Source organism: Oncorhynchus masou, chromosome 2, assembly GCF_036934945.1.
Source record: "Oncorhynchus masou masou isolate Uvic2021 chromosome 2, UVic_Omas_1.1, whole genome shotgun sequence".
Classification (NCBI taxonomy): Eukaryota; Metazoa; Chordata; class Actinopteri; order Salmoniformes; family Salmonidae; genus Oncorhynchus; species Oncorhynchus masou.
Genome location: NC_088213.1, coordinates 38,537,426 through 38,565,281, shown reverse-complemented (window position 1 = coordinate 38,565,281; position 27,856 = coordinate 38,537,426). Strand labels below are relative to the sequence as shown.

Here is a 27,856-nt window from a genome sequence, read left to right as displayed (position 1 = left end):
CTAACTGAGGTATGAATCCACTTTCTTTGGAGAGGACTGCTCCATTGACCCTACAGACATGTCTGTCCCCAGCTGCCATTAGGCAGGAGTCAGGACAGGACATAGGTTAGTCAAAGGAGTTGGCTGAATGTTCCAGAACTAATAAGAGGCCTGCCATACACATACCTGTCTCTGTCCAGCTGTTGGCACACATTTCCTCAGCAACTGGCTTGTTGTTAATAACCATGAGTGCTCTACCTGGCTGCTGCTAGTCCCTTCCTGAGAAATTCAATTTTGGTATAGACTACGAATAATATATTTAATAATAGAGGGACTCCAAAAATAACGTAGCCCTACGAAGGCGTCCGTCATCTCGTTCACCATGACACTTCTGTCAATGGTCAATTAGCCTAGAGAGGTGAATTGAAGTTTTAGAGCTACCACACAGTAGGCCTACAGTATAATCATGTTTAGGGCTAGGCTATTTGTTATTTCCAACCATGAAGATGAATGAATTCTGCCAATGACAATATATATATAAAAACGTTTTGTGAAACCTCTAAAAATGTAAATGCCATCAAAATACTAATCCGTAACATATACGAGCTCGATAGTGTCCAAGGGGGTGGGGGGCTACATCCGCTAACGGGGTGGGGGGCTACATCCGATAGCTGGAGAAACGACTTTGACCGCGACGCACAAGGTACAAAGCCACTGGTGAAGCAGCCAGTCCAGCATTGAGTTGCCCCGCTCTATAAATCGCAGTTAAACCCACCCTGGCGGTGGACTGAGTCCAGGAAAACTGGAGGAAAATTCTGGATTTTAACGGGCAGAGAACCATCAAATTAAATCGTCACAAGACTCGCCGCAATTCAGCGCTAGATTTGCACGAGTGTTGGACAGCTGCAGCCGACTTCAACTTCTTTGTCAGGTTCCGTAAATAATGGTCAACAAACTTGGACCCGATATTTAACCTTCAACCGTCTTCCGTTGCTCTGGGCTCATCTGCACATTTGCAAGATGAATTCGTTTATTCTGTCAACATTAAGCGTGTTATACACAGCAGTTCAGTAAATGACTTTGTGAGCTGGCTTCTGTGCAGTGACACCAACATGTCACTTACCATAAAGCTAGTTGTTAGGAAATTAGTTTCTATCCGCACGTCCTGATATGGAATTGTGAGTAAAATTGGGACACGCCCGCAAGCAATAATAGGCTCCCCAAGCTTTTTAGAAATCCTGGCAACAGTGCAATACTTCTCTGATCCCCCTCCTGGGATTGTGGTCTGTTCAAACAGAACTGTTGAGAAGACTTGTAGTGTAGCAATCAAAAAGGACAACCTTTCGAACAGCTGCAACACCTCTGGCAACTCGAGTGAACCTTGTTTTCTGGAAGCGATACTGTCTGGAGTTGATGAATGTCACTGTCCGTATTGGTGTCCTCGCCATAGCGGATGTAATATTTGTTCCTCTTAAAATTTAGAGTATTTCAGAGGGACTCCTTGGAAGGTGACCAACATAAACTATTCTTAACAACTTGAAGCGCGTTTTTGTACCCAGTGGCACAGTGGACACTTGGACAAGGTATCAATTTCCTTGTCCGGGGTTTATGCAAGCCAAGAGTAGGCTATGGCATCTTCATGGGAAAACTGGATTCGGCTACTATGGAGACGGACTTTAGTTCCCTCTCTCCTCGTGCTTTGGGTCACCTGTCTCGGGACACACGGAGGAGAGGAAGAAGCTTTTAATGCAGAGGTAATTGGATCATCTTCCCCGAAACTGTTAATGTTCAGAAAGTTCCCTGTGTTACAACAATGCTGTAGTGTTTATACAAAAACTAGTTTTAATGTATCATAATATGCCGCAAAACACATACACATTTTTTTTAAAGCTCTCACCAAATCCCAGTTAACTTTTGCTGACATTGCTATTTGACTGCCCATCTTTCAACAGAGATGGCCGCGAATAACCTTGACAACCTTGCGCTCAAAATAACAATTGGTCCAAAATAACAATTATGTGTTATTTTCTGCAAGAAAACCTAAATATATGTTTGGTCAAGTTTGTTCCAGTCTTGAAACAAAAAAGTCAAATCACTATTATAAATGTTACTTATTCCTGAGACATTCGTGATTGCAAATTGGGCACTTTTGCACACACATTTTGAACTTAATGACCCAGCTCATTCTGTCTGAGGAACTCAATCCAGCACACCAAGCTGCATATCCTGCTCATGACTAGCTGTTCCAATATTAACAGGACAATCCCTTGTGCACCGCCAACAGGGTCCTCCTGGGTTGGAACCTCTCCCCAAAAAGGCCATGCTGCTAGCCAAACTACACAAATCTTACTCATTCACTGACACACTGACACACTCTTGCAGTCAGCACCATATGTGGAAAGCTGCTGTTCTTAGAGGATCTCTGGGTCAGGTTAAGTAATCCCACTGTTATAACCACATTCTGTAAGCACATATCCATATTATTGGTCCAGCACTTTACCTTCCTACAGGTAGGGATGTTTTGCTTTCTTGATATACTACAACAGTATCTGAAAAGATATCTGCATCACTGACTGAGCCATGCTCATCTCACTAGTTGCCCCCTTCTTTGGACATAAAGTAGGAATCAACTGAATGATTAAATGTTGGGGGGGGGAATAGGCAAATGCTTTCACGGTTCATTTCCAGACCGTCACTCTTTCTGTCTTCAGCAACAGGTAGTGCTGATTCCCAACCTGCTCCAGATAGGTGAGAGTGAGCTGAGATGTAGGCTAATGTTTGGGGCGGAGAGCTTAGCAATTAACATGTGTGCCAGGGGGAATCAAATGTACCAACAAATGTGTAGAGAAGAATAAACCCCTCTAGTTTTCCTTTACAACACACCAGCTGAATGTGGAGGGCCAGTTTCAATCCAGCGGAACAGTGTTGAATGTTTGTAATACCCTTTCTCCTTTGTTATTGTATAGGTCTGTGTTTTTGTGGACTTTGTCCCAGCTGCACCCACTTAACCATGCTGTGTTGACTTTAGTGCTTAGCCTCTCCCGTCAGGTCAAGGCTTAATGAAGGGGTCAGTTATGCACACGTTGTTTCTTCCTCTCTCGCGGGCCACTGCAGTTGAGGTCGGTTGTTGACTAATAAAACATGTTTAGCCACTTTGAAGTCATAGTAGTAAAACGTAGCCACGTGAGGCAGTCTGAACTACCACAATCTGCCTGGATCCTTTGCCAACACACCTGTGGGGCCTGTGGCAGATTTGACAGTTATACCGTAGCACCTTTGTGCTAGCTGGAAGGTTCCAGGGGCTGTGAGAGATCAGGAGTTGTTCTCCTGCATCATCATGGATGGGAAACTCCGTTTTTTTCATTTTTTTCAGACAGGCCAGATGAGGTCTACTTTTTATTGCCCCAACTTTCACAATGGACTTACCACTGCCAAATACATATTTAAAAAAAAAATGAATGTGATTTTATGTGACACTAGACTCTCAGAGCCCTAGTAACCGTGCCGATGGTGTTCTCACATGAAATGATGTGGCTGCCACCAGACCAGTGTGGCCGTGTTGTGGTGGTGCAGTGTGGGACTGGGTAAGTCTCTGGGGTGTTAGGGTGTGTGTGGTGAGGCCACAGTGGTCCACAGCCTCTCATTGTTGGCCTGGCTCTCAGTAGAACATACAGCTGGTGTGAGAAACGGAGATGCGCTGTTATAACAAGGTATATTACCAATATTATAATGTAATAATAGCATTATAATACTATAATATGGAATATTTAGGAGAGACAATGTAAATGTAAGACAAACCCATAAAGATGTATAGACCATTCTTGTCACATAATAAATCATTCACTAATGAATGTAATACAGACTCTTAGATTGAAACACTGTGCTGAGGAAAATCCAATATTGTCATTGGTCAATATGGGTCGGGCCAATGCGTGCCACTGCATTCTTACCTGAGTTTCGGTTGAGTGCACTCTGAGTGAGGCAGATTGGTGACTAACTCGACTGAAGGATTACAATGAGGAATGTGGCTCATACACAGGTTGTTACTGCTGACCTGGCAGACATTGTTTACCAAACATAAAGACCTGGGGGCCTTTCTTGTCCCAACGAGCCACATCCTGGCTGAGTATTAGCATTGCAATGTTTAGGTGGTAATGGGGTCTTTAATTGTAGTCAGGGAGACCTGATGTCTGAGGGATTGTTTGAAGAAGAAAGAAATCTGGGGCGGGGTGGAGACGGACGAGAACAGACAGCCTGTTAGTCGATGTCTATCTGCCAACGTCTGTCCTCAAGGTGTGGGTTGGTGTTCACCTGAGAATTTCAAGCATTGTGTGTGTCTTCGCTAAACTGTTACACTTAGCCTACAGCTGATATTCTCTCTCCATTCAATTCAATATAAAGGGATTCATCGGCATGCAGGAATAATATGCATATGAGCTTGAATGGATTCCCTCCTTTTGCATTTTTACTGAACTTTCTCACTGACGCTATGGTCATCAGCTCCCTCCCTGAGCCTACAGCTTGACCTATCAGAAGAGGCTGGACTCCTACACTGTCTGATGAACAGACATGGAGTGGGATTGTTTGAGAGCAATAAATGATAGAGAGAGGGAGAGAAAGAAAGCGTGAACTAGGCGGCTTGCTCAGCTGTACTGCATGTGATGGGTAAGTGTGACAGCTGTTTTCCAAATGGGACACAAACAGAGGAGAGACATTTAGGCCTGCAGGACTCCCAGGCAGCTGAGGAGCAACAATGAGAGCTCTTGTCTGGAGAGGACTGTTTCAGAGTGAAAAGAGGGAGCGAGAGGGAGAAAGAGAGACCGGCATAGAGAAGAGGTGGAGAGGGGCTAGGGTTTATTAAATCTGCAGAACACAGGAGGCCGACTATATTGCTTCCTGAAACCCTATCTTTATCCCCAGTTTAACCCTTAACGTTGGCAGAGCCAGCCTCACTCTATTTCTGCTTATCCATGGAATCTGAAGCATGCCTACTCTCTGTATTCCAACCAGTTCCTTTGTGTTCCCTTGAGGTTGCCCGTCGCCATGGGTAAAAGCAAGCTTTCATCGCCATAGCGAGTGGTAATGAGTAGCGATGAGAACGGGAAATGCCATTAACCTCTAATGGTGACTGTCTTCCCTCCGGATCTCTCAGTTTTTTCTCTCTCTGGATCTCTGTCTCTCGCTCTTTCTTTCTCTCTCTCTCTGTTTCCATCTCTCTCTCTCTTGCTCTCTCTCTCTCTCTCTCTCTCTACTTTCTCTGTCTCTCTCTGTCTGTTTCCATCTCTGTTTCGCTCTCTCTCACAAGACACTCCCTTACAGAGGAGGACAGTGCCGGTGTGTGTTTTTTATTTCCTCCCCTTGTCTCTCTCCCCTTCGTTTTTACTCTCTCTCTGCTGGAGGTTAGGACCAGAAGATGGCAGGCTACCAAGTCCAGGGAATAAAAGCATTCTCCATTTGTTAGTGTCTTGGCTGACATTGTGTGGGACACAGACACACACACACACACACACACCACACACCGAGTGAGGCTCGTTTTACAATTCCTTGTGAATTGCTGGATTCAGGGCGCCTTTTGGAGCTGAAGGAGCTGCTGACAGGGTGGCTGATTGGACTGAAGGAAGTCCAGCACTTCACTCCCCCCTGGAACCATAGCCATGCTTTGTATTCATTACAGATGATTCTTAAAGGGTAGGGTACAAAGCATTTTACTTTTTAAAAGGGTTCTTTCATATATCTATAATGTGGTGTAGCCTATTTCTCTGGTTCCAACGCCCTTCAATAAATACTGTCCAAAACTATGCCAGAGAGAATAGAAACCTGGTTGTTGTGTATTTTACAAGCTGGGATAATATATTTTCCGTCTTGTATGAACACACCCCTTCACCTCCTACAACCTCCAGAACCCCGGACTCAGATTGTGGGAATGTCTGTGTCCCACAGATAAGGGCTTATCTGGTAGATAAGGTGGATCCCACCTTAACCAACTATAAACCAGCCATTCTCCGCTTCCACCCATATCCAATGAAAATATAGGGAAAGTATCTGCCTGAATTTGTATGAAAGAGAGAGAGAAAAATATAGAATGAGGGAAGCAAAAAAGAGCCAGCCAGTAGGGGGTTGAGAATGTGACAGGAAAGAGAGAGGAAGTTGATATGAGAGAGAGAATGAAGGGGAAGAAAGTAGGAGGCTGGAGAGAGTGTCTCTCCTCAAGGCTCTTCGTCAGCCGTGTTTCCAGAAGCAGCAACAGCAGCATGGGATCTGGGGGCTCCAGTTGGTGCCCTGGAGAAAGAGGGGTTTACATTCAGCCTGTGCCCAGAAACAGGGCCGGCTATTCAGTCCTGGTCCACAGCAGAGGGAGTGGACCACAAAGGCCAGTGTCTTCTATAAGCAGGGGGGTTGGAAGGGGGAGGTCATGCCAGCCAGAAACCAGAGGGAGCCCCAGCTACTCAGGCCTGGTTCTTAGCTAGAAGTGAAGTCCCCCTCCTCTCTGCTCAGTCCAGTGCCTGTATGGTTGGGATAGGTCCACTTCTAATCACCCCCCTCCGGGTAATTCACAAATGTACTGCTCTGGGAGGAGGTGTGTCTTTCAGGGTTTCTCAAGATGTCCATGGTTGCTTGTGTGACAGGGTCAGAGATTGTTACTATTCTTGTGTAAATCACGTGGCCGCGTCACACACGCAGTCTCACAAGGCAGGCGTACAAATATCAGAGGAGTGACATCAACAAAAGTGTGGCCGTTCACACATCTCCCTCCATGTGGCTTCTGATTTTTTACTAACAGATGGAAGTGGTGCAGAATGAGTCACGGCAGAGAGATAAAACATCTCAACGGCTCTTTTGAAGATCAGGAAATGTATGGCACGTGTTGCCCGTGTCTCTTTTTCCTCACTGGTTCATGCACTGGGATTTATCATCTCTCAGACACAAACTGCTGTCAACGAAATGGTGTCCTACCACAGCTGTTTTTAATCAAACTCAGATGCATAAAGTTAACCCGCTGTGTTAACCCTGCTCTCAATCACTAGCCCTGTTATTGCCTCCACATTGGTTACAGCAGGCAGGGCGATGATTCAGCAACCACAGTATAGGGTTAATTGTGCTTATTACAGTATATGTGTGGGGGGCCTTCTTATGTAATTAGCACTAATTACATAATTAAAGATCAGTAGCCTCCTATACAGTAGCGTGGGCTTCAGAGAAAAGCCAACCCTGCCTCTCCTTATCCTTTAGCCTCTCGGGCATATCCCATCCGCTGAGGGTTTTGAGGGGTGGTCGTTTTGGTGCGCCTGGTTAGTTCCCGATCGCTCTCTTTCACGATGGTTTAGCTGATAGAGTTCCTCGCCCACCCTGTCGAGTGTCTCCATCTGTGGATATATCTGCCGTGACGCTCTGGCACAGCCTGTGGTGGTATTATATATCCCTTTAACAGGTGGAACGGTCAATCTGAAGTCTGTGATTGTATCAGGTTTCTCCCTTCATGTCTTCCTCCCCCACACGGCAGTTACGCTGTTCTCTATGCCTATTAAGCTGCGTTTAGACAGGCAGCCCAATTCGGATCTTTTTTCCCCACTAATTGTCCTTTTGACGAATCAGATCAGCTCTGAAAAACATCTGATTAGAATTGGGCTGCATGTGTAAACGAACGAGTCCTTAGCAGTGTACACTCTGTATAGTGTTAAGTTTCTCTCTCTCTCCCCCCTCTCTCTCTCAGTCATGGCTGCGGATGTATGGCTACCTACCTCAGGCCAGCAGACAGATGTCCACCATGCAGTCAGCTCACACCCTTTCCAATGCCGTCAGCGACATGCAGCGTTTCTACGGCCTGCAGGTCACCGGCGCGATGGACCATGGCACGGTGACGTATGTCACACTTCCTTCCCTGTTGTGCTCTGTCGTTTCTCCCATTGCTGCCATCCTAATGCTCCCGAACCAGAACCCTCTCTCTCTGATGCCTATGGGGTCCAATCATGTCAATGGATTCATTTCCTAGTTTGTAATGGATCTGTGCAGTATGAGGGAGACGGAAGGATTTGAGCTTTGGAGTGATAAGTTAATAGGAGTGTGAGGTGGTCTGGTCTGGGGTGTAAATAGCAAAACCCCAACAGGGAGCAATGTCTTCCTATCTTTAGGGGCGGCCTATCTTGAACCCACAGATCAGTTACTGCACATAAAACGCATGAACTTTTCAATGGTACAGCACCTGGGCTGGTATCACGGGCAGTGTATCTCATAAAACCTCAGTGTGACACTGTATAGAGGAGTGGGGAGTGTAACCCTGACGTCCTCCCCTAGAGCCATGCGGAGGCCGCGCTGTGGAGTCCCAGACAAGTTTGGGGGTCAGATCAAGACCAACGTTCGGCGGAAACGTTATGCACTCACTGGCCACAAATGGAACAAGAGCCACCTCACCTACAGGTAAATAGCAGGATTTACTTCATCTTGGTCAATCTTAATCTATAACCAAATTCCAAATGAGTTTTCATTTGGATTCCTCCTCTTCCCTTGCAGTATACAGAACTACACACCAAAGATCGGGGAGTACAACTCATATGAGGCCATCCGTAGGGCCTTCAAGGTGTGGCAGAAGGTGACCCCGCTGACCTTCGATGAGATCCCCTACCAGGAGATCAAATATGGTCGCAGGAAGGAGCCTGACATCATGATCTTCTTTGCCTCTGGTTTCCACGGAGACAGCTCACCCTTCGATGGCGAGGGCGGGTTCCTGGCCCACGCCTACTTCCCTGGTCCTGGTATGGGCGGTGATACTCACTTTGACTCTGATGAGCCGTGGACCATCGGCAATGGGAACTTGCAAGGTAGGTGATGGATGTGGATGGACACCAGTCTCTTGAGCTCTACACCAGAACCATTACATCTTGTACATTCTTCTGAATTAAACTCAGCGTCCCTGCTTTCCTCTCTCCTCACCTACTTCAGCTGGTCTTTTCCTACCTTCCACTTGTTCAACCATAGTTGCCATGACAAACCACATCATCACTCATTTGTTGACATTTTTTGCAGTTTTACTCCGCCGTTACCTCCATTAAACTTCAAAGTTAGATGGATGACATCATACTGCTCTTACAGCTCCCACCGGCTTCCAAAGCCGTGTTTTAAGGAATGGTGGTATTATTTTTTTCCAAATCCAACCTTTTTTATACTTTCAATCATTAACCAAACTGGTGTTTTGCCCAGAGGGATCTTGGTGAGTGACGGAGGGTTTTTTCCTGCCTTGTGGAGGTGAACGTTGTCATTTCCTGAGCCAGTCAGAGTAGAGGCAGATGGCAGATGATTGGTAATGCTTGGTGAGGTCAGGAGAGTAGGAGGTGTTACTCAACAGATCACAGTGAAGTCTAACTGCCACAGCGAGGGCGTTGAGGTAATTCCACAGTGGGAGACCGGTTTTTAAGTTGACCCTGTCTTTAACACCATTGCATCCTCATGTAGCCTGGTTCTTTTAAACTCTCTGACACATTACTTTTAACGGCCTTTTAAACCACGACAATTCTAAAAGTAAAGGTCAACTAAGTGTTCGTGGCACATTAAGGACATTGTTGGCAAAGATTAAACACACTTGACAAGTGTTGTGGTTATTACACACTGATAGCTAACAAAGCTGCAAGTCTATTCATTAGGCTCATAGACAGGGTGCTGCTGTGTTCACTTTAGTGAGGAGGAAGAGAGATAAGTTTGCTCTTCTGTGAGCCACGTGGTTGTCAGGGTTACCTTACAGAGCCTTCTTTCTTCCTCTCCCTCGCTCTCTCTCTCTCTCTCTCTCTCTCTCTCTCTCTCTCCCTTTCTTTCTCTGTATCCTGTCGTATATATTTAGAGTCACATGAATGTGCTGATTCCCCACTAAGTCACAGATTGTGGTTGGAGGAAAAGTTGGAGGGGGGGGGGTGAGAGCATGAAGCTGACAAAAGGAGGAATGCTGAACATCTCAACTTCCTCAGATGACAGAAGCTATGACATAATGTAGTACCACACGATGCTGTCTGTCAGTATAATAGAGCGATCCCTACAGTCACCTCACCAACCACCCTCAGCCTTCATTTCAGACAAGATGGTCCACAGATCAGGTCAAAGGTCAATTAAAATTGGAAAGGAATAATGTGTCATTCGCTGGGAAAGTACTATGCTAAAACTTAGAACCAACTTCAAAGGGGAACCTATAGGTTACAGTAGGTCAATTCAAGGCAATTTTTGTGTGAGTGTCCACAGGATGTTCTTTGTGGAGGGCGGTTGAAGTGGCGGTCACTATATCTCTGTTGCAGTGACAATGCGTCACTGTCAGTCTGTCTGGTACAACGACAGGCTTTGATTGGGGTAGGAGGAGTGCGTGTCTTGATGCTTATCAGAAGACATTAGACGTTAGATCAGCCACTTTATCTACAGAGAGCACCATTAAAAACCCTCAACAAGCACATTTTTGTCCATTGACTTCATCACCCCAATGGGAGGATCTTACTGTCTGAATAATAATAATAATAATATATCCCATTTAGCAGACGCTTTTGTCCAAAGCGACTTACAAGTCGGCTGGGGCCACTACTTTTATATGGGAGGATCTTACTGCTCTACCGACTGAGCCACACAGTCTGAACATGTGGACTACTGCCCCACCATCATGTAGTCTCAGTTAGAATGAGGTAACTGCGTTCCTCACTTGGCCAGCACTTGGGACCAATAACCAGGATAAAAATGGGAAAACCCCTTGACTTCCCCTCCAAAACCCCAGCCCCACCTCCAACCCCAGCCCCACCTCCAATCCCAGCCCCACCTCCAATCCCAGCCCCACCTGCAACCCCAGCCCCACCTTCAATCCCAGCCCCACCTCCAACCCCAGCCCCATCTACAACCCACGTTCCAGCTTCAATCCAAGTCCCAGCTCCAACCCCCGCCTCACCTCCAACCCCAGCCACACCTCCAACCAACCCCCAGCTCGAGCCCCACCTCCAACCCAATCCCCAGGTCCAACCCCAGGTCTAGCTCCACCTCCAATCCCAGCCCCACCTCCAATCCCAGCCCCACCTCCAACCCCAGCCCCAGCCCCACCTCCAACCCAATCCCCAGCACTAACCCCAGGTCCAGCTCCAACTCAATCCCCAGCTCCAACCCCAGGTCCAGCTCCAACCCACCCCCAGCTCCAGCCCCACCTCCAACCCAATCCCCAGGTCTAGCTCCAACCCACCCCCAGCTCCAACTCCAGGTCAAATCAAATCAAATCAAATGTATTTATATAGCCCTTCGTACATCAGCTGATATCTCAAAGTGCTGTACAGAAACCCAGCCTAAAACCCCAAACAGCAAGCAATGCAGGTGTAGAAGCACGGTGGCTAGGAAAAACTCCCTAGAAAGGCCAAAACCTAGGAAGAAACCTAGAGAGGAACCAGGCTATGTGGGGTGGCCAGTCCTCTTCTGGCTGTGCCGGGTGGAGATTATAACAGAACATGGCCAAGATGTTCAAATGTTCATAAATGACCAGCATGGTCGAATAATAATAAGGCAGAACAGTTGAAACTGGTCCAGGTCCAGCTCCAACCCCAGGTCCAGCTCCAACCCCAGGTCCAGCTCCAACCCATCCCCAGCTCCAACCCCAGGTCCAGCTCCAACCCTCCCCCAGCTCCAACCCCAGGTCCAGCTCCAACCCAGCTCCAACCCACCCCTAGCTCCAACCCCATCCCCAGCTCCAACCCTAGCACCAGCTCCAACCTAAGTTCAAGCCCCAACCCCAGGCCCAGCTTCAACCCACCCCCAGCTCCAACCCATCCCAGCTCCAACCCTCCCCCAGCTCCAACCCTAGCACCAGCTCCAACCTAGGTTCAAGCCCCAACCCCAGGCCCAGCTCCAACCCACCCCCAGCTCCAACCCTCCCCCAGCTCCAACACTAGCGCCAGCTCCAACCTAAGCTCAAGCCCCAACCCCAGTTCCAGCTCCAACCTAAGCTCAAGCCCCAACCCCAGGTACAGCTCCAACCTAAGCTCAAGCCCCAACCCCAGGTCCAGCTCCAACCTAAGCTCAAGCCCCAACCCCAGGTCCAGCTCCAACCTAAGCTCAAGCCCCAACCCCAGGTCCAGCTCCAACCTAAGCTCAAGCCCCAACCCCAGGTCCAGCTCCAACCTAAGCTCAAGCCCCAACCCAGGTCCAGCTCCAACCCAACCCCAGGTCCAACCCAACCCCAGGTCCAACCCAGGTCCAGCTCCAACCTAAGCTCAAGCCCCAACCCCAGGTCCAGCTCCAACCCAACCCCAGGTCCAACCCCAGGTCCAGCTCCAACCTAAGCTCAAGCCCCAACCCCAGGTCCAGCTCCAACCCAACCCCAGGTCCAACCCCAGGTCCAGCTCCAACCCAACCCCAGGTCCAGCTCCAACCCAACCCCAGGTCCAACCCCAGGTCCAGCTCCAACCCAACCCCAGGTCCAACCCAACCCCAGGTCCAACCCAGGTCCAGCTCCAACCTAAGCTCAAGCCCCAACCCCAGGTCCAGCTCCAACCCAACCCCAGGTCCAACCCCAGGTCCAGCTCCAACCTAAGCTCAAGCCCCAACCCCAGGTCCAGCTCCAACCCAACCCCAGGTCCAACCCCAGGTCCAGCTCCAACCCAACCCCAGGTCCAACCCAACCCCAGGTCCAACCCAGGTCCAGCTCCAACCTAAGCTCAAGCCCCAACCCCAGGTCCAGCTCCAACCCAACCCCAGGTCCAGCTCCAACCTAAGCTCAAGCCCCAACCCCAGGTCCAGCTCCAACCCAACCCCAGCTCCAACCCCAGGTCCAGCTCCAACCCAACCCCAGGTCCAGCTCCAACCCAACCCAGGTCCAGCTCCAACCTAAGCTCAAGCCCCAACCCCAGGTACAGCTCCAACCTAAGCTCAAGCCCCAACCCCAGGTCCAGCTCCAACCCAACCCCAGGTCCAACCCCAGGTCCAGCTCCAACCCAACCCCAGGTCCAACCCCAGGTCCAGCTCCAACCCAACCCCAGGTCCAACCCCAGGTCCAGCTCCAACCCAACCCCAGATCCAACCCAACCCCAGGTCCAACCCAGGTCCAGCTCCAACCTAAGCTCAAGCCCCAACCCCAGGTCCAGCTCCAACCCAACCCCAGGTCCAACCCCAGGTCCAGCTCCAACCCAACCCCAGGTCCAGCTCCAACCTAAGCTCAAGCCCCAACCCCAGGTCCAGCTCCAACCCAACCCCAGCTCCAACCCCAGGTCCAGCTCCAACCCACCCCAGGTCCAGCTCCAACCCAACCCAGGTCCAGCTCCAACCTAAGCTCAAGCCCCAACCCCAGGTACAGCTCCAACCTAAGCTCAAGCCCCAACCCCAGGTCCAGCTCCAACCCAACCCCAGGTCCAACCCCAGGTCCAGCTCCAACCCCAGGTCCAACCCCAGGTCCAGCTCCAACCCAACCCCAGGTCCAACCCCAGGTCCAGCTCCAACCCAACCCCAGATCCAACCCAACCCCAGGTCCAACCCAGGTCCAGCTCCAACCTAAGCTCAAGCCCCAACCCCAGGTCCAGCTCCAACCCAACCCCAGGTCCAACCCCAGGTCCAGCTCCAACCCAACCCCAGGTCCAACCCAGGTCCAGCTCCAACCTAAGCTCAAGCCCCAACCCCAGGTCCAGCTCCAACCCAACCCCAGGTCCAACCCCAGGTCCAGCTCCAACCCCAGGTCCAGCTCCAACCCAACCCCAGGTCCAGCTCCAACCCAACCCAGGTCCAGCTCCAACCTAAGCTCAAGCCCCAACCCCAGGTCCAGCTCCAACCCAACCCCAGGTCCAGCTCCAACCCAACCCCAACCCCAGGTCCAGCTCCAACCCAACCCCAGGTCCAACCCAGGTCCAGCTCCAACCTAAGCTCAAGCCCCAACCCCAGGTCCAGCTCCAACCCAACCCCAGGTCCAACCCCAGGTCCAGCTCCAACCCAACCCCAGGTCCAACCCAGGTCCAGCTCCAACCTAAGCTCAAGCCCCAACCCCAGGTCCAGCTCCAACCCAACCCCAGGTCCAACCCCAGGTCCAGCTCCAACCCCAGGTCCAGCTCCAACCCAACCCCAGGTCCAGCTCCAACCCAACCCAGGTCCAGCTCCAACCCAACCCCAGGTCCAGCTCCAACCCCAGGTCCAGCTCCAACCTAAGCTCAAGCCCCAACCCCAGGTCCAACCATAGGTCCAGCTCCAACCCACCCCCAGCTCCAACCCCAGGTCCAGCTCCAACCTAAGCTCAAGCCCCAACCCATCCCCAGCTCCAACCCCAGGTCCAGCTCCAACCTAAGCTCAAGCCCCAACCCCAGGTCCAGCTCCAACCCAACCCCAACCCCAACCCAACCCCAGGTCCAGCTCCAACCTAAGCTCAAGCCCCAACCCACCCCCAGCTCCAACCCCAGGTCCAGCTCCAACCTAAGCTCAAGCCCCAACCCACACCCAGGTCCAGCTCCAACCTAAGCTCAAGCCCCAACCCAACCCCAGCCCTGAGCTTTCTATTTTAGACGCATTCTTTTGGAATCCATGTACAGTACTTGTCTGTCTTTCATTCAGTTACATAAGTCTACACTACTAGCTTGTCATGTTTCCAGTGCCTTTTGTAGCATTAATTAATGAAGTGTTCTGGCTCCTGAACCAACACACGGTTAGTTAGAGGATGAATAAAGACGCATTGTGTGAGATGCTGCCTGAATGGCCTGTTCCACTCATTGTCTGCCAATCCCCCCTTGAGGAAACCGTCTAACTCCGTTAACACTTCCTGATTGTGGTCACAGCTCAAATGTCAGTGGTGTTACACAAGGGGACTTCTCACTTTATTCACTCACTGTCTATTTTAGGTTTAGTCGTGACGAGGTGTATACTTCTTAAGTGCCTTGAGTATGATAATGACTACTAATGACTCTCTCTCTCTCTCTCTCTCTCTCTCTCTCTCTCTCTCTCTCTCTCTCTCGCTCTCTCTCTCTCTCGCTCTCTCTCTCTCTCTCTCTCTCTTCTCGCTCTGTCTCTTTCTATATTCTATATCACTCTCTCTTCTCTCTCAGGTAATGATCTGTTCCTTGTTGCTGTACATGAGCTGGGCCATGCCCTGGGCCTGGAACACTCCAACAACCCAATGGCCATCATGGCTCCTTTCTACCAGTGGATGGAAACGGACGACTTTCAACTGCCCGAGGATGACCTCAGAGGAATACAACAGATATATGGTGAGTTGGCCCTCCATAACAAAACTGCTGGTGTATGGCCCTGAAAATGTTGACTGGAAGAGCTTTGGTTTTCAGTGTTTTAGTCTGTTTGGGCACTGCAGTATAACTGTATAAGAGTGGGGGGGGGGTCCAGCCCAGGGCACCCCTGTGATTAGAACCCTGATTTGAGTTGGAGTAGTCGGAGGTCTGTGTTTCCACTACATTCCTTCTGGAAAATCAGCCTACTGACTCACATATCCACTTATCTAGCTTGGGCAAAACCAGGACACAGCTACCAATTATGAGATCAGTTGGAGGACAAATCTCTGAGCCCTTGATTTCCTTTTAGTATTTTTGAGTGGAGAGTAACCTCTAACTGCTTTTCTTTAATGCGTTTATCACTTTATTTTCTGCAGGTCAGCCAGAGGGTACACCCACCCAGGCTCTTCCCACTGTCACTCCTCGCCGGCCAGCCCAGCCAGACCCCAAACCCCCCAACTCTCCCCCCAAGTCACCCCCCAACTCTCCACCCAACTCTCCCCCCAAGTCACCACCCAACTCTCCTCCCAACACTCCGCCCAGATCTCCCCCTAACTCTCCCCCCAACGCCCCACCCCGGAAGCCAGACAATCCCCACACGACTGACCGCCCGGATCACTACGGCCCAAACATCTGTGAAGGAAACTTCGACGCGGTCACCATGCTCAGGGGAGAGATGTTTGTGTTCAAGGTGAGGACCTCAGACTGCCCCCACACACACATGAGATGAGTTGATTCAGTCTCAGTGCTGCTGCTAGGGACTGATGCTCTTGGATGGCTGCATGACCTACCTACTGTCACTAGCTGGCTACCACCCGGTTACTCTGCCATGCACCTTAGAGGATGCTGCCCTATGTACATACTGAAGTCTTGGAATACGGGTCACTTTAATAATGATTGCATACTGTTTAATCCACTTCATATGTATATAATGTATTCTAGTCAAGGCCTATCCTATTTAACTATAGTTGTGCATATACTATTCTTCAGATATACTACATATTCTATCCATATATATCCATATATATCCATATGATCTATACACCCCGTCACATATATATACAGTATATATATATTTATACTCCAGACTCCGACATCGCTCGTCCTAATATTTCTATATTTCTTAATTCCATTCTTTAACTTTTTAGATTTGTGTGTATTATTGTGTATTGTTGGATATTACTGCACTGTTGGAGCTAGGCACACAAGAATTTCGCTGCAGCCGCAATAGCATCTGCTAAATATGTGACCAATAAAATGTGATTAGATTTGATCTAGTAGGTAATTTGATCAAAGGCTGCTCGTATTGCAGCCAGTGAGCGTGATAACCATGATGCTGTCTGTCTGTGTCTCTCACTAGTGCAGTAAAAGCTGCTATCCCCAGGTTAGGAGCATCTGGAGAGCCTTATGGGAAGGTGGATCCAGGCCTGGGTTCAATTGGGCCCTAAGCAGGCTGTAAAACCCCAGAGACGTTCTATTTTATGACATGGAGCCCCGTAAAGAGGAGAGGAGCAGCCCTCTCTAGGTCTCAGATGTGCCTGAACAACTGCAGGACCAACCAGTCCAGGGCTGTGGAGATGGCTCTCGTTTGAACCATTTGTTAGGCCATTTGCCAACAGCTGGAGAGAATTTCACTGTTTATGCTTCAGTTGAGGTGGTCAACACTTCTCTTTCGTAAGAAAAGAGCCGGTGCTTGACTTGGGCAGGAGCTCGCCGGAGCTGAGTACCGGCACCTAAAATGTTCTACTGCTTGAGCTCCTGCACTACTTATAGAATATTAGCTCAAAAGTACTGTGGAGCTCCTGCACTAATTATAGAATATTAGCTCAAAAGTACTGTGGAGCTCCTGCACTACTTATAGAATATTAGCTCAAAAGTACTGTGGAGTTCCTGCACTAATTATAGAATATTAGCTCAAAAGTACTGTGGAGCTCCTGCACTAATTATAGAATATTAGCTCAAAAGTACTGTGGAGCTCCTGCACTACTTATAGAATATTAGCTCAAAAGTACTGTGGAGCTCCTGCACTAATTATAGAATATTAGCTCAAAAGTACTGTGGAGTTCCTGCACTAATTATAGAATATTAGCTCAAAAGTACTGTGGAGCTCCTGCACTAATTATAGAATATTAGCTCAAAAGTACTGTGGAGCTCCTGCACTACTTATAGAATATTAGCTCAAAAGTACTGTGGAGCTCCTGCACTACTTATAGAATATTAGCTCAAAAGTACTGTGGAGCTCCTGCACCTACATGTAAATATAAACAATACCCAAAATGAGTGCCGGCACCTATTTCAGTCCAAGTCAAGCACTCTCATTCTACTGAACTTGGAGTTGGATGTCTCTTTTTCCCACAAACTGCCATTTGCCCTGACTTCAGTTACCTGTCTCTCACCAACTGTCTCTGTGGGAGAGGGAGGAGGGGGTGTACGCTACAGGCAGCATAGAGTTGAAGGGGTGTGACGAAAAGAGTCATCTTTGACTGCTGTGCTCTTTTGTCATGGGGCTTTATTTGAAGTACACATGCATTAGATTACGATCGACTGTAACGTCACAAAGCCATCTCCTGCTAATGCCCTCAGCCTATTTTAGGAAAGGTACCATCAAGCCCAGACTGTCTCTGACATTGAGCAGTGTTCATAGTAAATAATATCTGGTCAGTTCTCTTTTCTCTTATCCGCCAGTGAGGCTCCACAGTCAGTACATTTGACTAGTGGGGGTGGGCTTTTTTCAGAATCGTAATTACACTTCTGTTATCCTCTTCTCTTCCTGCCTCTCCATGTTCACAGAAGATTGGAGTAGATTGGATGCAGGGCAGGTCTGCTTTAAATTATGTTCTGTTCACTAACAGGCTGCGCTCTCCGCTTCAAGGACAAAGACAAGAGCTGCTGCCACGAAGATGCAACTCTTAGCTTTTACCATTAATGCTGACAGCCAATGCTATTAACTTACCACTAATGAATGAGCGTGCAGATCTGTGAGGTCATTTTTGGAAAGCGCTCCTAGGCCTACACTGAGAGGGCGATTTCCCTCTTGAACCGTTTCAGACATGTTTTGTGCTGACTTAAAACAAACAGAGCAGTTCGACCAGTTTAACTACTTTATATAAGTCCTACTCGTAAAACGCTCCTCATACAACATGCAGCAAGCCCAAACCAGTTCCCACAGTAATTGGACATGCGATCTGCTCAGCGCTGTGGTCGTGGATATTAATAGCCTTCAAGCATTAGTTATTTCATTGTCCGTTCTGGCAGGCTTGTCATGTAGTGCAGGCATTCGGATGCGCTTGGGATCCTGACCACCCAGCAGCAGGCTTCTCTTGAACCCCAAACGCTGCTGGAACAGAGCCTGTGTTGAAGTCGGGTGACAGAGAGAGTACGGGCTAGAAGCTGTTTCCCTCACCTATTAAATGGAACTTGAATGTGCCCTCTCTTTCTATAGACGGGACCCTACCCTCTCTTTTAGACACCGCAGAGTGTGCCGTGGTGGTGAAATAAAAAGGGGGGAGTGTGTGGCGTGGAGAAGGGTAGGGGGGTTAGTGGATGTAGAGGAGGAGGGAGGGGTGGGGGCTGGGTGTTAGAACAGACGGTTTCATTTTAGAGGCCCTTGGCTGCGTTCCTGGGTCTGGTTTAGATATTAGACATGTCTGAAGTCATCTCAAGGTCTGGGCCTGAGCCAAAGAGATGGAGGGAATGTGATGGTCAAGCTCGGACGCCCACCGCACCATGTGACTAGGGACTTACTGAGGACACACTGAGTGAGACAGAGTGAGAGTGAGTGCGTGTGTGCGGGGATGTTTATGTAGTGTATGCGTACATTATTGAAGTATTTCTCCTATTGATTGATCCAAACTGTTGAACGTAACTGTGAAGACTTCCTCCTCCAGGCAATGTGCTGTACAGGCTCTGATAGAGAGAGGATGTTCAGGAACTACCAGGCACGTGGCCCATCATGTTTGGCACTCTGTTCCTCTCCCATACGGCTCTACAATTTATGGATTGCATGATGGTACTAAACTGCTGATACTCAGTGCTGTGTCCATATCTGGCATGCAGGCAGCAGCTCCCAGCTAGGTCTGGAGCTCCAGAGAGCCATATCACAGGCAGGGTCACAGGTTAGAGGTCATGCTGAGCATTAGAGCTCCAGTGGATGTGCCATCTAACGGCTCTCCCCGCTCTTTTTCTGACAGGGTCGCTGGTTCTGGAGGGTGCGGAGGAACAGGGTGCTGGACAACTACCCAATGCCCATTGGTCACTTCTGGAGGGGACTGCCTGGGGACATCGATGCAGCCTACGAGAGACACGATGGGAAATTTGTCTTCTTTAAAGGTTTTTGTTCTCTTCTCATCGTCGTACCTCACGTGCACGCACACGTAAGACTATAGGCTAGCGCACGCACACATGCACACGCAGTCAGTCATTGTTGTTTTTGAAATGAGGGTTAAACAGAAGAGAAATAGTTCAACTCAGAGGACCGAAACTGTGTTTGTTTATGTGTTGAAGTAGCAGCAATCACAAAACAACTGAACGCTTTGGTTACACTGTAATGAAGCAATGTTGCTGATACTAAAATAGATTCACAAACATTGTTTCAGTCCTCTGTGTGTGTAGTGCGTGTATTTTCTTTTCACGCCAGTGTGCCTTGGAGCCGAAACCTAAAGCTGTTAGTATTTTCCACATTACAATTTAATTACAGTTGAGTAGTGAGTAAACATAGCTAATTCCACATTAACACTTATTTTTGCAGACAATAAGTGTTCCTTGATCTCCACATTCACTTCAGCTTGGAGCCCCAAATGTATTGTAACCCCGGATAGTATATTATGGACAAACGGTCTTTGATAGAAGAGATGATGTTTCTGTCGAAATGGAAAAGATAATGACATCGTTAAGTTAAAATGGGAGGACTGGAGATCCCTAGAGTTTTGTGCTAAAATGCAATCTGATTGGGCTAGACAGGAGATCTCCATGGTGGCAGTGAATGCTCATTGGCTCGAGCTGTAATCCTCCCCAGACCTCCTCATTCGGTCACAACTACCTCTTTCCTCCCTGCACCGTTGCCATAGAAACCGTCCCATGTCCACTAACATTTAGGTTTTTCACTTACATTTTGGATCATTTTCCCTCATTATATTGACATAAAAAGAGCTTTCGCTGCTATAAGGCTTTCTCCCAGAACTCATTGCAGCTTTCTATTGATTCTCCCACCCCCACCCCCTCACCCCACCTCCTCCCCGATTGATAAACCACACATAATGATATCCTTAGGAGAACCAACACAATATGATTTGTCAGTAGAGGTTATTATAGATCCCGCTGGCATCTCTTTGTTCCATGGGTTTTGTAACCAGAAACAGTGAAAGACAGATGGGAGGTAGTGAAACCACTTTTTGGGGATACATTTGAGGCTGTAGTTCTTTAAGACAGCTGGCTCGCCCTAAAGAAAGTCTCCAGGGCAAGTGATGTCATTGGCAAGGCCTTCTGAAATTTGGATGACAGCCATAGGAAAGAAACTAAGGGACAAAAAAGTTGGCCTGCCACATCTGGCAGATGTGAGTGAGAGAGTTGCATCAGCCGTTTGTTTCCAGATGCTGACTGCAAAGGTTTTTGTTTTCAATGAAAAGCTGGGCCAGGAGAACAGAAAGCAGGGCATGCAGATGGTGCCTCTGTGTCTAACATACTGTAAAACAATAAAAAAACACTCGCCATGTCCTCAACATTTCCACTCAAACCACTTCAAATGCATTATATCTAACCAAAGCTGTGCATAAACGCAATTTCACTCTCTATAATGTCTGTTATTGGCGCATGCTAGCCAGCGAATAAACAAGACTGTAATGTAACGGCAGGTTAACAGTTTCCATAGCGATCTCCAGTTTGATGAGTGGTAGTTGTTGGAAACGGAAAGTCCCTATGCGTTGCTCCACAAAGGACCGTTAACCACGAATGCCTTTCTCCTTCCCTCCTGAATTATTATGTCCCACCCAATATCTGTCCTCCCCTTTCTGTCATCTCCTTGATGTATGTTCCACCACATCACTGTACTTCTCCTCTCCTCCCCCTCCTCTCCTCCACCTGTAGGGAATAAGTACTGGCTGTTCAGGGAGGCAAACCTGGAGCCTGGTTACCCCCAGGAGCTGACAGACTACGGCAGGGACATCCCCTATGACAAGATAGAGACAGCCATCTGGTGGGAACCATCAGGTTTCACATACTTCTTCAAAGGAGACTGGTAAGGAAGGGACTCTCCCAGTTATCTGTTAATTGTTGCCATTTTCCACTTTGACAGATGGGAGTTTCCATCATGTGTTCACTACTGTAAATGGTCTTCTATTGTTTTGGCTTTGGAATATGTTTTTGCACAATTACGATTGTATGATCTCTTGGCATGTAAGGATGTGGCGTCATCTCTTTTGTGCTGACTGCTTTGGCTTAGAAGACACATACACTCTGAGTTCTATTTGAATGCCTGATTTAACATAAGCGCTGAATAGAGGTTTGACATACTGTTATTCTCTCCCTCTCGTCTCTAGGTACTGGCGCTTTAATGAACAGTCCCGTGCAGTCGACAAGGACTACCCCAAGCCAATCAGTGTGTGGGGCTCTGCGGTCCCGTCCTCTCCCAAGGGGGCTTTCCTCAGCGATGATGGAGGTGAGAGAGGCGAGAGGGTGGCCAGGAAAATGCCAGTAATGAACACTCTGAACAAAGGAGAAGGGTGGGTCTGGTCAATAAGAGAGAGGGGGGGCTTAGTGTAGGCAGTATGAGCTGAGTAGGGACAAAAGTGACATCTTGAAAGGATGAAGAAAAAGACAACGTTTTTTTGTCTGTCTTTCTTTTCCCCAGAACTGTACTCTATTTACTGTCTCACTCAATGCCGTGGATAAGTATTTGATTATCATAACAGTGTATTTAGTACTTAACATCTTGCCCCGGTCTTCCCCTCACAGCTTATACATATTTCTACAAGGGATCCAAATACTGGAAGTTTGACAACCACCGGATGAAGAGTGAGCCGGGCTACCCTAAATCCATCCTGAGGGACTTCATGGGCTGCAGTGTGGACCTGGACCCAGACAGAGACGGGGACACCGACGCAGGCCGCAAGGTCCCCGACGTGGATCGCCCGCCCTTCAACCCTGACGCAGGCCGGGACAAAGACAAGGAGAAGGACAAGGAGCGGGACAAGGATCAAGACCGCACCAACGATGTAGACTATAAGGACGAGAGAGAAGAGGAGACCAACGAGGTGGACGTGGTGCTGAAGATCGACGAGAGCGAGACACGCACTATGAACATCATCATGGTGACAGTACCCCTGGTCCTGGTGCTGTGCATCCTGGGACTGATCTACGCCATCATCAACACACTGAAGAGGAAAGGAGCTCCCAAACTGCTGGTCCACTGCAAACGCTCCATGCAGGACTGGGTGTGACCTCTGACCCACTTAATAACCCCCCCACCTGAATCCTATCCTCGTTCCTCCATCTTCTCATCCAAAACATGATAGTAGAGACATAAGTGCAAATACGTACACACATATGCATACACACACTCACACACACAGCAAACATAAACACATACTCCTAACTCGTCCCCCTCCCATGGTGCTCTCCCCAATGAGTTGTCTGTAGTCTATTTATATCAGAAAGTTTGCACATTGTTTTTTGTTTTTGTTTGGTTCATATTGTGTGTGAGTCTTTTTTCTTCTAAACCAGGAAGTGTCTGCATTATTCTCTCTCTCTCCGCCCCGTTACAGGGGGTTTCTCTGAGAAAACGTCCATCTGGTTCTTGGATTAACCTTTGAAAGGGAAACAGAGACAAAACAGAGCGATAGAGAGAGACGGCAGTGCAGAATGAAGGGAGTGAAGGAGGGTTGATTCTGTGAAAAGCAGAGAGCCCCCCCCTTCCACTCCTCCTCCCTCCCATCTCCTCCCTCACTCAGGACTCCTACTGCAGGTCAGGTATCAACAGGAGAGAGAACAGTGTAAACAGTGTCACTTTTTGAACTGCAACTCACCCAATGCTTTTTATCACTACACCTTCCATGTTGAACAGCCACTAACTGAACTTTTGGTTTTCTCATCTGTTTTTAATTCAAGGGCACCATGGATGATATTGGAAATATTGTCCATACTTTATAGACAACTTCCACAAACGTTTGGGTGATTCAACCAAACATGGTCCCGTGGTGCCTCTTTCATTGCGAACCTTGTTTCGGTCCTATTAAACCGTGGCAATGAGAGTTTGAGTTGTTATGATAGGGAAGGGTTGGAAAAGAAAGGCGCTTCTTTCCCAAAAAATGTAAGACAAAGGCAATTCACTGTGAAATGACTTTGTGTGGGACTTGGGGGAGCAGTTGAGGTACTGAGGAAGGAGAGAGACGGGGTATTGAATGAATATCAACTGGGCAAAATCTGGTTGAATCAATGTTGTTTCCACATCATTTCAATGTGATGATGTTGAATCAATGTGGAAAACTGATTGGATTTGCAAAAAGTTATCAACGTAAGGGAATCTAATTTTCAAATTTTCCCACCAAACTTTTAACCTAAATCCAATCCAGCTAGCACATTGGGAACGAAGCCATACGTTTTTTAAACGTTCTGAGAATGGAAGTGAACATTTTTAGGTTGCTGGGAGGTTGCGAGAACATTTTACTATGGTTCCCTGAAAGTTTTCCTGTGAGGTTTTGTTCATGTTCTGAGAATGGAAATTATAGGTTATTTGAAGGTAATTAAATAAACTTCTGAGAATAATAGTTTTAATACCACTGATGGCTTAGGTTAACTGTTTTGAACTCCAAGCAGATAGGACACATGTTAATTCATCTTCTTATGATTAGGAACTTATGATCTTCTGCTCTCTATCCATGGAATTAGTCCATTGATGCTGAGAACGGAGTGTATATGTTTTTAAATAACATTCTTAGAACGTTCTTTGAACATAACTAATGTTTTCTTGTGGTTTTTATGGAACCTTTTCTTAATGTTTCTGAGAACATGACTTTAAATAGAACCATGAGAAAACCTGTTAGAAAAAGTCCTTCAGAAGTACCGAAATTCTCACAGAAGAACTTTGTTTCGTTTCGTTCTCTGATCGTTCTGAGAACATGGCTTTAAATAGAACTATGAGGAAACCTATAGGTAATGTTATGATGCAGTACTGAAATTCCAACCTAAGAAACATGGTTCTCAGAACGTTGTGTGCTAGCTGGGTACCCCGCACCATTCCCAGAACATTGTGAGAAGATTTTATGCAAAAATAACCATAGGACAACAACGCTCTCACCAAGCTCTAAGAAACATATGATTCTCAGAACATTATGTGCTAGCTGGGAATGACATGCTGAAATGTTTTGTTGATTTCATGTTGAATTGAAGTTAGTTGACAACTCAACCAAAATTAAATCAAAACTAGAGTTTGAAATAACGTCTGTGCATAAGAGATTGACTAATGCTTTTCATCTGAGAAATATTTGGAACAAATGATACTTCAGCCTCCACTGAAATGTATTAATAAATATAATTCAAGTAATGTACCACACAATGAGCCCTCTCTCTGTAATACCCTCTCCCCTAGATTTAAATAGATTGGAGGGCCTCTCTCGCTCTCTCTCTCGCTGAGCTTGTTCGAGAGAGTTAGTCCTCTGAACATACAGCTAATCCTCTCATTTAAAAACAGCAGGTGTTTTAAAATATTGTTCAACCCCAACCTCGAGTCTTAAGCCTTCTCTGTACCAAAGCAGGCTTCTTTTCATTTTCTGAGAGGTCCAAACAGAGAAACAGACTTTACCAGAGAGGGAGAAGGGGGACAAGAGAGGGCGTGAGAGGCTAGAGATCTACTAAAGGAGTTCAAACACAGAAACCTTATCTGTTAAGTATTTGGGAAGGCTTACGGTCTGTTCCTGGATTGTGTTACCCAGATGTTGGTGATTGTTGACCAGAGGTCCCTTCCTACAGCTGAGTAGGGCAGTAGGAGGAGTGAGGGAGAGGAGCTCACTGGGGACCCTTATTGGCACTGTGTCATACTGTATGACCCACAATCACTAGCTCCAGAGAAGGAGCTGTGGAGTCTATTCTGATACCAAAGGGAAATAGTAGCATGCAGTGTATGTGACCGCTTTATTTCTGTGCATATTCCCTATGCTCTTCTCTTCGACCACTAAGGCCCATGTACAGTACACATACGTCAAGTAGATTTGCTAGCAGCCCTCTAAAGATACTGAGAAAGGACTTGCTGTAAAGTAGAGAGAAGTCATTTTATACTCAGATACCTGACAGGTTTCGCTGTTTACCATCTGTCAAACAGTAGTAGTGTTGAGCATGTCTGTCTGAGGCATTGACGGGGGTAGGGGGGTGGGGTGTACAGAGGATGCCGTGAGATGCTCCCATAATACCACTGAGATGGCGGATGGCCAGTTAAAAGGGCTATTATAAATATTCTTGACAGCGGAAAGGAATCACAGTCATGAGACGTCCTGCGTGTGTCAGTGATGGATCCCGCTCGATGGGGTTGCTAGGAGACCAACTCCGTCCCATTGCCCTCTCATTGTGCTGCGAGGTTGAGAGAGGAGTTAATCAGAGGTAAAAGCCTTCCCTCTCTCTTCAACCCCCTGCCTCCCCCACCCGTCCCTATCCACCCACCCATCCTGTCCAAATCAATGGGAACTCACCATCAGCAGGCCTAGAAGGTATCTGGACACACTCAAAAAATGCTCACTCATTGTCTGAGACACAGTCCATGTCTTACTCGCTCTCTCTTTATCTGGGATAGCTAGTATCTTTGTGCCTGTATGGAGTAGACTATCTCTGCGAGTTCCAGGCCGTAGTGGCCTATGTGGCTGTTTATGTTCCTAGTATGTCTATCTCTTAGTGTGGATTTATTTTACAACTGTTTCCCAGTGTGTCTGAGACATCTCCCCAATAAGACACTGTAGTCCCCAACGATGCCTGCCTATGAACTAGCTCGAGCAGATGCAACAGAAATGTGGGAAATTTCACAAAGGATATGCCTGCTTGAAGTAAACTAGAGCCTTTAAAAGAGCACTCTGGGATTGAGTCCAAGACTGCTTAGTTTTGTTTAACTTTTTTTTTTCATGCAATGCAAAATACAGCAATGAAAAATACAGTTATGAAATATTATGTCAGGGAATGATTGAGGTATCAACACTCTGTGTGTATGTGTTTTGTGTGAGTATGTATATTTTCGAGTGCTATTACTCTGTAGTCTCCTTATAGCCTTATAGTAATAACTTCTTCCTCTCGCTCTCTCTCTGTTGAACACCACTCTACTCTTCTGTGCTGGTCTGGTCCTCTCTGAAGCCCGTCTCGGCCCAGCCTTGGCCCCAGGGGGACTGTAACAATGGGCTCTCTCACAAAGTGCAGCATTGTCCTCCATGCTGTCATTGCTCCAGCCCAGAAGGAAGGCAGGCTGAGCCCTAGGCCAGGATCGGGAAGCTTCCTTTCTTCCTTCCTTCCTTCCTTCCTTCCTCCCACAATCCCTCTCTCTCCCAACCCCACAGCTCTGTCCTGGTCAGGGAGGGAGCAGAGCAGCCAAGGCAGTCTGATGTTTTATATCCAAGATAGAGAGGAACACAGCAGCCTATGTTCATTCTATATATTCCATTAGTTGTTGTTTGTGGCCAGTGCATTTCACAGGCATCCTGTACAGTTGCTTCATATCATGTCTCACAGTTAACCACTAGCTTGACAAAACTGTTTTGTTATTCATTGCAAACAACAACCACACAGGATGCCAAACGGATCTTTATAGGGAGAAAGAGAGATATGTTAGAAAGATGACATGGAAGACATGTCAACAGAAAGGGGTTCAGTTTGATCCTTGCTTTCAATTTCTCAGTCCTCTGTTAGATGTTTGTCAGATCCAGAGGTTGGTGGGAAGATGATCGATGCGCTTTGACTGAGTCTTGATGCCTCAGCTCCAGACACACTCGGTGGGTGTGCATCCCTATCCCAGAGCGCATCTCACCTTACTCACTCAGCTGAGCCTGATCAACTGAAACCACATGCTATTAACTCTCAACTGACATACGGTAGACTGCTCCTCCCAGATCCTTGGAGAACCAGGCAACTAAAAGCCTACCAGGCTATGGCAGCGCAGCGTTACATCTCGCAAATGTTTTAAAAACGTTACAGAAATGTTGTGTGAAAGTTACTACCCGGGCAATGCTTCAGTGAGTTCGTTTTTATTTTCAAACCTCACCACACCTATTAACATTGATGGGATGAAAATACAAAGTTCATTTGTCTGTATGATTATCATGATTATTTGTAATATTAATTTAGAATTTTTCTTTGAACTCCGTATGATTCTTTTTGTACTTTTAATAACATTCCGTATGTGTTTTTATTTTATTTTGCTGTAGAAAGTGAAGATTTTATACATTTGTGTTGTGTGTTCACCTCTTGTTGAGTGTGTTGACTATCCATGCTGGACATGTACACAATAAAATGCTCTAAAAACAAAGAAGTCTACGAGTCGAAAGCGATCCTGCATTTTCTGAACTATCCCAATGACCTACTCATGATGTGACTTTGTGTTTGATGCTTGGCACTGCACCAATACAGAAGCTGTGTGGGACCATGATTTATTTTGTCCACCATAATGTATGATTCCCAATTGAGGACTTCTGTAAACAAACAAACTGTATCCTGACAAT

At 47.5% G+C, this 27,856-nt stretch overlaps 1 protein-coding gene across 1 annotated transcript; it reads left to right on the top strand.

Moving 5' to 3' along the window:
* The first annotated feature begins 680 nt into the window (after window positions 1-680).
* Window positions 681-27,666, top strand: LOC135504625 (matrix metalloproteinase-15-like). Its single transcript, XM_064923361.1, has 10 exons — window positions 681-1,733; window positions 7,691-7,839; window positions 8,272-8,394; window positions 8,488-8,795; window positions 14,997-15,158; window positions 15,554-15,867; window positions 19,367-19,505; window positions 21,258-21,408; window positions 21,710-21,828; window positions 22,125-27,666. Exons 1-10 carry the CDS (start codon window positions 1,608-1,610, stop codon window positions 22,607-22,609), a joined length of 2,076 nt encoding a protein of 691 aa, XP_064779433.1. The 5' UTR covers window positions 681-1,607; the 3' UTR covers window positions 22,610-27,666.
* The last annotated feature ends 190 nt before the right edge of the window (window positions 27,667-27,856 follow it).

Coding starts and splice junctions, on each gene's coding strand:
- LOC135504625 (XM_064923361.1), top strand. CDS start 1,608: ATGGCATCTTCATGGGAAAACTGGATTCGGCTACTATGGAGACGGACT. Junction 8,796..14,996: donor CGGCAATGGGAACTTGCAAG/GTAGGTGATGGA, acceptor CTTCTCTCTCAG/GTAATGATCTGTTCCTTGTT. Junction 15,868..19,366: donor GAGAGATGTTTGTGTTCAAG/GTGAGGACCTCA, acceptor TTTTTCTGACAG/GGTCGCTGGTTCTGGAGGGT.